This window comes from Vipera ursinii, assembly GCF_947247035.1.
Source record: "Vipera ursinii genome assembly, chromosome: 1".
NCBI classification, from domain to species: Eukaryota; Metazoa; Chordata; class Lepidosauria; order Squamata; family Viperidae; genus Vipera; species Vipera ursinii.
This window is the reverse complement of record NC_139512.1, coordinates 172813948-172826657: the sequence shown is the minus strand read 5'-3', so window position 1 is coordinate 172826657 and position 12710 is coordinate 172813948. Positions and strand designations below refer to the sequence as shown.

General features: G+C 38.4%; 1 protein-coding gene across 1 annotated transcript in view; it reads left to right on the top strand.

Annotated features, from left to right (window-relative positions):
• HECW2 (HECT, C2 and WW domain containing E3 ubiquitin protein ligase 2) overlaps nucleotides 1-12710 on the top strand; it is a gene marked incomplete at its 5' end in the record, with an annotated part of 121296 nt that overhangs the window by 53407 nt on the left and 55179 nt on the right. The window contains 7 exons of the mRNA XM_083366498.1: nucleotides 800-900; nucleotides 3437-4798; nucleotides 6141-6236; nucleotides 7333-7483; nucleotides 8462-8565; nucleotides 9610-9734; nucleotides 10737-10922. Of these exons, the coding sequence (XP_083222624.1) occupies nucleotides 800-900; nucleotides 3437-4798; nucleotides 6141-6236; nucleotides 7333-7483; nucleotides 8462-8565; nucleotides 9610-9734; nucleotides 10737-10922 (2125 nt within the window). The remainder of the gene's footprint in view (nucleotides 1-799; nucleotides 901-3436; nucleotides 4799-6140; nucleotides 6237-7332; nucleotides 7484-8461; nucleotides 8566-9609; nucleotides 9735-10736; nucleotides 10923-12710) is intronic.

Below are 12710 nucleotides of genomic sequence, written 5' to 3'. Positions count from 1 at the left end.
GAAGCAACGGATGGAAACTAACCAAAGAGAGAAGCAATCTAGAAAGTTAAAACAATTAATCAGTACAGAGGGAGGGAGGGAGGGAGAGAGAGAGAGAGAGATCCTTACTTGTCTCTATTTTGAGTATAACAAAAGACAGAAACCTTTGAATTATTGCTAAGATAATCATGTTACCTGTCATACCATGCTTTATTGGTAGGCACTAAAACCTCCATGCAACACAGCCCTAGTGGGGTTTTCTATAGTGGAAAAACAGATTTCTTTGAGACTATAATGGATCCCAATCCAATATCATCATCATCATCCATAAGAAGTATTTTGTATGTTTGCTATGGCATGAAAATGGAGGTTAGAAACAATAAGGGAGGCAAGGAATTCTTTAGCTGAAGTTTTATTTGAATTTGAGAAGAACTACGGTAAGTGAAAATCATCTTTGTTTTCCTGAGGCAGCCATTACTGCAAGAAATCCTGATGCTTGTTACTGCGTTGCAAGCTCTGAGAATACCACAAGTATCTCTAATGACATGTGCATATTTATTAGTCTGCTTTGGTGACATTATCCTATGTTGTATCAGAGTATTTTTTTTGTTTGTACTGCACCAGGAATTTTAACACTGAAAAATAAAATTATTGGCCCAATCACAATAAACTTGTGTTCCTGTATGCTCCTTTCCTCCCAAATCCGGCAGATGTATTGGAGGTATATGACTCGTGTGGGAAACATCCCATTGGCTCAGCCAGTTAAAACATATTGAAAGTTACAGAAATAGAAATATTCATACACAATTTCCTTTTGCAGAGATCAAGTTCTCAGCTATAACCTTGGTAGAAGGCTACCGGCAGACCATGTGAGTGGATGTCTTCAGTTCAAGGTAGAGATTACTTCTTCTCTTCATGAAGGTAAGATTTTGAAGTAACTACAAAAAGAGTATTATGACTGAACAATGTTCACAGAGTCTTTTTTTTTAATCCCATTTATATCCCGCCCTTCTCTGAAGACTCAGGGCGGCTTACAATCTAAAGCACAAATCAATATGCTTAGCAATAGCCTTCGTTCTATGTATATGCCTGCTTATTAGGGCTTTCGGGGGGCCCCAAGCAGCATTTTACAAAGCTTATTGCCCCCAACAATCTGGGTCCTCATTTTACCTACCTCGGAAGGATGGAAGGCTGAGTCAACCTTGAGCCTGGTGGGACTCGAACCTGCACTAATTGCAGGCAGCTGGTGTTACTTAAGGAGGCAGTAGCCCACTGCTCCACCAAGGCTCTTAGGATGAAGTTTTGATTAATTTGGATTTTTAACCTTGGAATTTAATGAATATGGCAATGATGTTTTCTAAGAAGCTTTTGGGGATGAAGTGACAATAAAGATGTTAGAACATTGCTGGAGGAAAACAAGAGCCTATGTTATAGAGATATGAGTGAAAAAAGCATATTTTTTCTGCCATTAAGTCTGTAGAATGCCAACTAGCAATTCTTTTTATGGTAACCTTCTTAAGGAATGAATGTGATGAATGGCTGCTGTGAAGAATCTAAGCATTTTAGATAAAGTTGCTGAGATTCACTCAGAGTTACATCTTAGCTGGGGAGATTCTTGTACTTGGCTAAGAGCAAGATCTTGCCATTTTATTTGGGAGAAGTTTGAACCTATGAGGCCTAAGGAAATGGATGGGTCCTCTGTAGTTTTAGTGCTGCCACCGGTATTTTAAATCCTTGTTCTTCCTTCTATAGTCCCTGTATATCCTTCTTACTTGAGATGTCATCTTATCCCAGTTCTTTTAATTAGTTTTATAATCTTTCATTAATATTTCCTGTTTTGAAAGCTTATTTATAGTATTTCACTGGTAAGTCTTTTAACAGACGCTTGTACTTTTTGTACTTGCTAATTGATTAAAATCATTCTGTTGTCTAATCATTCTTAATTTCCTTAGCAGTTACTGGTAACTAAGTATAAATTCTGCATATTCCTTGTTTTCCATTAGAATTAATGCTCCCAAATTTTCTGATATTTACAGTGAATTAATAAAAAGAATATTAAGTTTATAAAGTCTCACAGATATAAGCTTGCCTTTCTTTCTTTCTTTCTTTCTTTCTTTCTTTCTTTCTTTCTTTCTTTCTTTCTTTCTTTCTTTCTTTCTTTCTCTTCCTTAAATTATTCTGTTAAATATCATGCATTTTATGGTTTTGTGTGAAATACATGATAAGAATTTGGTTTTTCTTGTTAATCCATGTGCATTCAAGGGATGTCCAACTGGTTTCTATATTATGATACAAAACCTCTTTTTTTATGAAAGCAAGTTAATATGTAATATTTGAGCTGTTTAGTAGGTGCTGCTGTAGAAAATGTGCTCAGAATTTGAGGATTCCATTTTCTCTCAGGAAATTTATGGCTGTATTTTGCAAAGGATTATTCTTTATATGATCCTAGTTGCACATTCAAGACCTTGTGTTTAAATTTCTTCTTTCTAACTCAGTTATTATTTACCTACTAGAAATTGCTGCTTGCATTCAAAAGTATATTTGGTTAAGGATGTGCAAACTGATTTGAAATGAAAGCTGAGTCCCTGTAAACTAGTGATCAAAACCAAACCAGGAATCCTAAACAATTGCATTGCTCCTGCTTCTCCTTAAAATGTTAGAATTGAAAAAAAGGGAAACAGGTCAAGTTTGCTTTCTAATCACACTAAAATAATCTGTTATCTGTGGCCTCTGTGGTCTTTTGGGGAACCATATTTATGTGGATATGCTGGTAGTGCATGCAGCTAATTATATAATTGTCATGTTTGAGAATATAACTAGCGCAGCAGCCCAATATAAACACTTTCTTCCTATTCAGTTGTAGCTATCAGATTACCTGGAGCTGTGATGATCCTCCCCATACTCTTGGCCATTCTCCCATATCTACTGCTGCCTCCTCACTGTAGCAGACATAATTCAGTTCTCAGGGGCTTTCTAATCTCTTTCACTCTTTCTCTGAAATTTGGCAGCTTGCTATATTTTCATATAAATACAATCCAATTCTGTTGAAAAAAGAAGTTACCATTATGTGTTTCTTCAACTTTAGTTGATGGGAGGCATGTCTCATTTTGGATTGGAGTCTGAGATGAAGCAGAATGTATTGAATGGAGCTCCACTTAAAATCTTACATTCGATGCATAATTGTAGGGTATTTCCTAAAGGGAGATTTAGTGAAATTTTTGAATGAAATTCATCAGTATAGTTCTGTACACAGAACTCTCTCAAGTGCTGCTTCTCTCTCGTGCAACCCACTTGGGCCCTCAAAATCTGTTAAAAATAGTGCTCAGTTCCGGAGAATGGTCTGAAGATTTGTGGTAGATGCAAGGAAAGGAATAAGAATCAGCATAGATAGGAGATGTTTGTACAGTTAAGACACATGAATCAGTTTCACTCATCAGTCTTTGTCTTTTCATTGTAGATGCTTCACCAGAAACTGTAGGAACCCTTCTTGGAATAAACTCTGTCAATGGGGACTTAGGAAGCCCTTCTGATGATGAGGATGTACCTGCAGGGCATCATGATACTCATCCACTTTGTTCAAATGGGCCAATTCTTGAAGAATCATCTGGAGATGCCATCTTGCAGCATTCCTTTAGGACTAGTACAACTTCGGAAACAGATCAAGAGGATTCAGCCTCTACAACGTCAAGGTCCTCAGTTCCCAGGGGCCGCCAGGACTCCTTGAATGATTACCTAGATGCAATAGAACAAAGTAATCTTCCTAGATGTGGGATATCTGCTGGTAATGAACGTACTATTGGGGCGTCCCCAAAATTGAGGAGTAGCTTCCCCACTGATACACGACTTAATGCTATGCTTCACATTGATTCTGATGAAGAGGAACATGAATTCCATCAAAGTTTGGGTTTCCAGTCATCAGTGGATGATGATGGTGGTGGTTTAATTATGTTAAATGGTACTAGTAGAAATGATGAAGCAGCTTTCTTAAATGGCTCCTCAAGGCAAGTAACACAAAACCAACCCTCTGAAGAAATGGTGACAGCACCAGATGTAGAAATACCTTTGCAAACTTCCTGTTGTCAAGAGGAGACACCCAATGGGCCTGCTGAATTGGAGATAGCAGGACAAGAACCTGAAACCCCTCAGAATTCTCAGGATAATTGTTTGGAAGATTTAGCAAGCAATGCCATTTCTGTACCTCAGGAGGCAGAACAACCCATCTCTGGTGCGGATCCTGGAACTTCTGACTTAGTTTCTGGGAGCAAAAGGGAAATCAGGGAAGCTGAATCTATTGATCAAGGATCAGAACCTTCTCAGATTTCATCAGAGACCGAGCAAAGTGATGCTGCTCATACTGAGAGTGTTAGTGAATCAAGCACCAGGCCAGAGGGAGAAAGTGACATAGAAGGGGCTGATGGCTCTTGCAATGAAGGCACAGCTACCCAACTCTCCTCTGTTGACACTTGCTGCTCTTCCTTTGAAAGCAATCGCTTTCCTGAGACTCCAGCCTTTTCTTCTCAGGAGGAAGAAGAGGGTGCTTGTGCAGCAGAGGCGTCCGGCAGTGACCCTCTTCCAGAAACTCAGGAAGTTGTGTGCACTCAGGCCTCTTTACCTGCGGTGAACGTACCAAGCGCTCAAGACGAAGGTCAATTGTTTGAAGTGGATGGGCTGCCAGATGGCGATGAATCAGAAGAGATATGGCAGAGGAGGCAGAATCTGCAGGCTGCAGCTGCCCATAACCAGTCTCAAGAGGAAGATATTAGAGGGGCATCAGCACCATGTGATGGAGCTGCTTCACAGGAGGCTGGAGCTAGTGGAGGTAACCAGCACAAAAGAAGGCCAGTAAGATGATTGATAGCTTACATGTCTTCGTTCCACGATTGATTCCGTTTACCTTGGCAAGCTAGTTTAATTTTTAATTTTGAAAAATATAGTCCAAATATAAAATACTGGATTGTATAGCAACATCAGTATTTTCCCAGTCTATGTTTATTTTTAATCTCCATGCAAGTACTGTAAGAATCTACTTACAAAAGTGCATGAGTCTAACAACCTTTGGTTTTACTGCAGATCATTTAGGATGTCATGAAGGATTTTTGTTTACATTGTTTAGTGTTGTCTAGTCCTTCAGACACTACAGTGAAGAAGGCAGGCAAGCAGGCAAGCAAGCTAAATTGGTCAGGGGATTGGGCTAGATATCCTTCCCCTGCTTGGTGCCCCAGGGAGGGTTGGTATTACCATTCCCAGATTTTCAAACAAGTTGGTTGGGAAAGCTGAGAATTATATTGCCATCAAATCTTGAAGTCACCAGACCTCAGGCTTAGGAGGAACTTTCACCTCCTCTCTGATCAGTCATCTTCTGTTTCTTTAAAAGTTGAATGTAGGCTATGGAAGAACCAAGTCTGATTGGTCAGAAGTTCCATAATTTCTTCATAGCATATTCTGAGATAAATAAGTAAAAATTTAAGTCTTGTCGCCCCTCTCCCCAAATGATGACCTTGAGTTCTTATACCGACATTATACATTCTTTTCTTGGCAACGTAACACCATTTTTTAAAAAAAAAATTATTGGATTTTATAGGATTAGGGGGGAAAAATAGGGTTGGGGTTGGGGTTTAGAGTGGGGTTGGGATCGGGGTTGAGATTAGAACAGGGTGGACATATTGAAGGACACTTATTATTTTCTTCTCTCATTTATTCAAAGGACCATTTAATTATCCACAATTAAAAAGAATAAGACATAGGATGTAAGTTGTTTCTATTCAGAGATGTATTAGTAAAACTCTTCTTGGGTGCTTAATGACAGAAAGATCATCACAAGAGTTACCAGTGACATTCTCTGACTTCTTTTGACTTCTCCTTTCTACTGATCACTGCTTTTTTCATCTTCTTTGTCCACATTCTCATGTCCATTAAAAGAGCTGTAAAACCAAGCTGTTTCCTCAGCAGCTGGGCTAGGACATCATAGGATCCCATTTCTAAATGTGAATCACCTAATTAGTTTTTGTTTGCCTCCTTCCAGTATGCCTGCTTTTGTGTTCTTTAAAATTATTACTCCGTTGTTTTTACCTTTGTGAACTGCTCAGAATCTTGTGTTACAAATAGTAAATATTGTACATGTTTTGATGGAATGTTTACATAGGATTTCTTTTGGATTTTAGGTGCTCAGCCTGATGGTCCTCAGCCTCTGAGATCTCTTCCCTCAGTTCGTCATGATGTTAGTCGTTATCAGAGAGTGGATGAAGCTTTGCCACCAAGTGAGGAACTTTTCCTGTTTTAATTAAAAGTATAAAGAATACAGACTACGTGAAGGAGTACTTGTTTTTTTCATAGTAAAGCATACCCTGAAGAATTTGAAGTAGCAGGAATCAGATCCCTGTTTAAAAGAACAGATTGTGTGCTTCATCTTTTTCTTTTTTTTCTCCCTAGAGATGGTGCTGCTGTGAGGCCCTTCTACTGGGAATGGAATTATATCACATGTGGTCCTCATTGAAAGACCACTCATTCAGCGACTATTTGAATTTGTTAACTTGCTGAATGAATGGTGATTATGACCAGTCCTAGAATTTCCAGACAGTGCAGTGCTGCCTGCAGACATGTGATTGCAATCCAGGCACTTAGCAACCAACCAGTGTCCTGCGATGACATGACCACAATTTGCAAATTTTTCTGCAGACTTCCAGAAGCAAGTCCAGGGAAAAGCCAGTCAGAAGTTGGAATTCACAGTCACAGGAGGCCCTTGTTTAATCATTGTAATTGGGGACTACCAGAACTACCGTTGCTAAGCAGCATAGTCACATGACATCACACTTTATGATGTGATGACTGCTTAGTGATGTAGGTTCCGATTCCAATTACTGAGGACCACCTGAGAAGAGAAATAGTCTGTTGTGGCATAAACCAGGTTCCTGTCTAAGTCATGGTTATCTATTCTGTCAGACTCACAGTCTTCAAACTTTCAGATAGTTCCTTTCAAGTTCAGATGCCAGGGATTAAATCCAGGAATTCTACACACATGATGTGTATTTCACAACTCCTCTGCAATTAATAATCCTAACCTGTGTGCTAAGGAGCAGGAGATCTACATTAAATAAATATTCCTATGAGCCCAAAATACTGAAAAGGAAGCCTCTCATTTTGTGTTTTGTTGGTCTGTCTCCATTCTGTATATGCATCACACGTGTGTGTGCATACATGTGCATTCTCTCTCTATGGCCATGATATGCAGAACTGTCAGTGTATATGCTTAAAATAATTGAATGAATAGATACACAACGTAGGATCTTACTGTCAGATAGAAAACATTGCTTTAAGTTGTTAAAATCCTTAATTGTGATATGTTTCTTATCTTAGATTGGGAAGCTCGGATTGACAGTCATGGGAGAATATTCTATGTGGACCATGTTAACAGAACCACAACATGGCAGAGGCCCACAGGTCCACCAGCCCAGCAAATCCTTCAACGTTCCAACTCTATACAGCAGATGGAGCAATTGAATCGTCGGTGAGAAATTTTCAGATAGTTTTTGTTTTATCTGCAGTACAAATGAAACACAGTGTAAAACGTCATCTGATCAAGGGCAAAACTTCATCACTGCAAATTACACAATTCCCTTGAATTAAACAAATGTAGAAATATTTACCTTATTCTTCGTAGCTTGCATCATACTGAATATCAGTATGAGCTAAGAAACAATTTCATATTTTATGGAAAAAAGCATACATAATTATGTGCAGACATAATTCAGTGCAAATGTCCATATGGGACTGATGGAGAATTTAATAAACATTATAGTATTAAAAATATTATTTTAGTTATTATAATATGGTTTGGCACCTATGAATGTGAAATGTTTCCAGAATTTTAAACAGTTGCTGAATGAATTGTCATAAGGAACACTTGTATAGATTGAGGAACAATACATAAGGCAGATGGAAGTGTGGAAAGTAAATAACTGCTCACTGTTCAGAATTGCAACTTTCACAATGACTATCAAAAGTAATAAATATTAGTCATATTCCTTATAGGTTTGGCTAGCTATATTATTTTCCATTATTGGTTCCAAATGCTAGTGTTTGGAAAAAAATGCACATTTAAAATTATGAGAGTGATTATTGTAAGGAAACAAACAAACCAAAAACCCCAGTTCCATTTTCTAGGTATAATCATGTTTTTGCAGCATTTTACTTAGAACAAAAATCAGTAAGAAGGCAATGTCTTCCCTGAGATTTAGAACAGATAGAAAATGTATTGTGAAAGAAAAAAAACAACAAGCATGGGCACCAATTCTTAGTTAATAAATGTCTTATAATGTCATGCTTGAAATAGTTTAAGATGTGGAAGAGCAAGAACTTCTTGAAGTAGACTGGCTGTGGTTTAACTTTTTATTAAACAAATAGCTTTTTAGTTGTACTACAAGAGAACACTTCATTGCATGTATTGTTTGTGTGTGTGTGTGTATTGTCAATCTTGAAACTTTAGGTATCAGAGTATTCGCCGAACAATGACTAACGACAGGCCAGAGGAGCACTCAGCTGCTCTTGATGGAGCTGGAGAAGATGCTGACTTCCACAGCCCACCTGCTGGTGAGAAAGACAATTTCAGTTTAAACTGCTTGGGTTTCATTTGAGATTGGAGCTCAACTATATTTGAGATAGGATATAAAATATAAGATCTGTTGCCATTGAAAAATGAATTTAACACAGCAGGATTCCCCCTCCCTTATAGAAATCTAGGTGAAATTCTGAATGGTATCTCCCAGTGGGCCCTATTTACCCATTTCTTCCGTTTGGGGCACTATCTAAGCAGCGTGAGAGAAAGGTACACAGTGGGCGGGGGAGGATGAGTACAAGTTGCTTGGATGTAGCCTCTGCATTTCATTCTTTCTTCAGTGGAAACTGGTCATGTGGTATTCTGCTGCTCATAGGTCTGTAATCACACACTTTTGGTTTAATGGATTTATAGTCAAAGACCAAACGAAATCACACCTCCTTTGATCCATTCACTATCTCATTTAGGTTTCTTGGGACTTCCAATATCTATCTTTTGGTTGTAAGCTGCTGCTGGTTAAAGAATAAATCAGTTTTGCAATCACCTATATTGGCTTCCTGACTGAAGCAAAAACTCTTGTTTTCTATCATGTTCTCTTAGATTTTCCTGTGATACTTAGAAAATATTTTTGTTTCTTCCATGATCAGGATCCAGTCTCCTTTTCTTTCACTATCTCTAAATTTCCCCTATTTTAAAACTAAACTCAGCGGCACTCCAACAAGGTGCCAATGGATGGATTATTCAAAAAATAATGGGCAATAATTTAGACATAATTCAGATGTTAAAAGTAGAGATTTGAAGTGTAAGGAAGGTGAAAGAAAGTGAAAGAATCATTGTGACTATCAATTGTTTTTCCTTACAGACTTGGGATAATGATCTAACAGCATTCTTTATTCATTTATTCACTTTAATTCCAAAAAGTGTTTACAACTCCATTTTGTAGTGGTGTTTAACACTAAGGAGAAATAAGTATTCCATGGCACATGTAAAGATAAAAATAGTTGGTTTTTTATTTATTCTCCTTGATGGCACTGAAATCCTTGTCCGACTCAATGACTCTGATTGCATGTTTGTATTAGATTACCGAAGGGACAACATGCTGCCTCATTCTACCTCCAGATCCAGGCTTACTCTGCTGCTGCAATCACCCCCAGTAAAATTCCTCATCAGCCCAGAATTCTTCACCGTGCTGCATTCAAACCCTGTGAGTAGCACCCACAAATCAAGCTTGGGTATAGACCCTGGAGGAGTGGGATATATATTTGTATTTTCAGTACCACATTTTTTGAATATTATAAAAATGGCAAGTTGGACCTCCAACAAAATGAGTGTGTGTGCGTGTGTGTGCGGACAAGTGCACATAAACATGATTAATTTTAAAAATTACACAGCACCTTTGGCTCTTAAAGGCCACCTGGGATGGTTTACAAAATAAAAACCCATGCTTTGTTGAAATGTTTGGGTTGACAGAGTCGTAGGAATATGGATCAGGGCTTTTTCTGTGGCTGCCTTTTGCTTAGGAAACTATCCTGACAGAATGATCATAGTGGCTGTATCTGGCAAGCAGCTGAAAGAATTATCAATGGTTTGTTGATGGTCTGTAGGTGTAGTATGAGAAATGCAAATACTAATTCTGTTATGAGAACTGAAATCCTCAGTGTGACACACTGAGTTTTGGTATGTCTCTAGGGACTTGATATATACTCCTTCTTGCCTTTTTACTTTTTAAATTTGACTGACTGATCCAGGTTTGGGAGTGGGGAATGGAATAAAATAGAAAATTAGTTTTTTGGGGAAAGTGTATAGACTTGAATCAAATGGATTTGCACAACATGATATGCTTAACTTCAGAAGCATCCATAGGAATTGTTTTCAGTGTAAATTAAGAAAAAATAACTTCCAAACTTATCATCTTATTGGATGACTTAGACTAAATGAGGAGCTTAAAGCTTTTAACTTTCCATTGGTGAAGCATTTAACCAATGCAAAGATTTAATTCAGCTCTGAAAACTGGTTCTCTCACTCTACTGCTAACACTGTACATCATCAGGAGTATAGCGAGCAGATAAATTTGAGGGAATTGGAGTTTATGTTAGGGATGGCAAATTCCCTTGGCTTGTACTAAACATTTTTCAAACTTATGAAGCCATTAATATGTTAGTCCGAGAATCCGAAAATAACTCTTGATTTATTCTCCTTCCACCAGAGTGCCTACAGAATGTTTACAAATAACACATGTCTGAAGCACATGATCACCAAAGTTCGACGAGATACCCATCATTTTGAGCGCTACCAGCATAATCGTGATTTAGTTGGCTTTTTGAACATGTTTGCCAACAAACAGCTAGAATTGCCACGCGGTTGGGAAATGAAGCACGATCATCAGGGCAAGGTAACAGATATAAAGAAGCAACTTTCAAAATAAACATATTGGTTTGTCTTAATCCAAATATTGAAGCATATATACATACTTATAACACTATAAATGAAATTTTAAAAAATGCATTAATCTGAAGGTCTCTAAGTGCTGTACAAAAGCAACACTGACATAGTCAATGAAACACAACAAATGCAATAAAATGGAAACATAACTTAAAATAACAACAAAAACGCTCATACCTGATAATAATAATTACGAAACAATTATGAAAGATCATACATTTATTCCCAATGGAGTGCTTAATTTCTACAAAAGAGATGTTACAGTGGTTCCTGGCAGTGCTGTGTCTACAACCTGATTCAATTTATCCTTATACATTATTTTTATTCAGATTTAAGTTTAGCCTTAAGAACAGTTGTAATTTTAAATGATTAAAATTTAATTTGATGAGCTATAAAAGTTCTTGTACATGGTGTCACTAGAAGGTGATATTATTTATTTTGTTTATCAGGCTTATTTTCCATTCCATTCCGAGTGACTCAGAGTTTGTGACTTATAAACCTAAATGCAGTAATTGTGATGGAATGTGTCTATGAATGTATCTGCTGTGATGGACTACAGTGAAGCACCAGTTTCCCGGGAGGGAGGGAGCACATTCCAAGGAAGAGGGAGGTGAGACAAGAGATGGCATAGTCCAGACTTGGATCATGGGACGAGGAAGAAATTTAGGATAATCACTCCCTAGAATCTCTTAGAACAGGGGTGTCAAACTCAATTTCATTGAGGGCCACATCAGCATTGCGGTTGCCCTCAAGGGGCCGGGTGGGTGTGGCCTGGGTGGGTGTGGCTAAAGTGCGTATGGCCTACTGGGTGGGCATGGCCAGCTCTACATCATTGGCATCAAGGGTGCCTATGGGGGCCTGGTCAGGAGTGGGACAGATCTGAGGGTCTCTGGCAGAAGGAGGGTCTCTGGGCCAGGGCCAAGGCAGTGGGGACCGTTCCCTCACTGTTTCCAGGATGGCTTCGCGGGCTGCATGAAACCACTTTGCGGGCCGGATCCGGCCCCCAGGCCTTGTGTTTGACATGTCTGTCTTAGAGTATATATGTTAGGTTAGGGTAGTATAGGTTTAGTCTGGCAAGATTGTGTCTATATGGTGTATGCAAATAAACAACTGAATGTTGGCTGGATTGTTTCATGTCATTCTTGGGCTAGGTCTAACAGTAATCAACTATAATATAAATAACAAAATATTACCATAAAGAAAGAAGGCCAAGCCCCAAGGAACAATCCAAATACAGGTAGAAACACTTCTGTGGGTCATGACAACTTATCAGACCTTGAAGCCTTTCTGAAAGAACAAAAGCTGAAGCTGATCTTATCTTCAGGGGAATGCCATTCCACAGAGAGGCGGCAGGAAGTAAGAAAAGCATGTTAAATCTTTAGCAATGCTTCATGGTTTTTCCCCCCCTTTGCGTACTGATGCTTGTAAATTTGTGAACCCTTTTGAATTTTCAAAATTTCTGCATAAATATGACCTAAAGCATGATTCATTCTTCACACAAATCCTACAACCAAATAAAGAGAGTGCAAATAAATAAATGAGTTGAAAACATTATACTCTTTCGTTTATTCATTGAAGAAAATGATCCAAAACTACATACTGATGTGTAACAAAGATACATGAACCTTTGCTGGTGTGCCCCTGTTTTGACAGCAATAACTGGAAGTAAATGTCTATGACAACTCTTCAACAATCCTGCACATCAGCTTGGAGGAAGGTCAGCCCAATCTTTCCCACA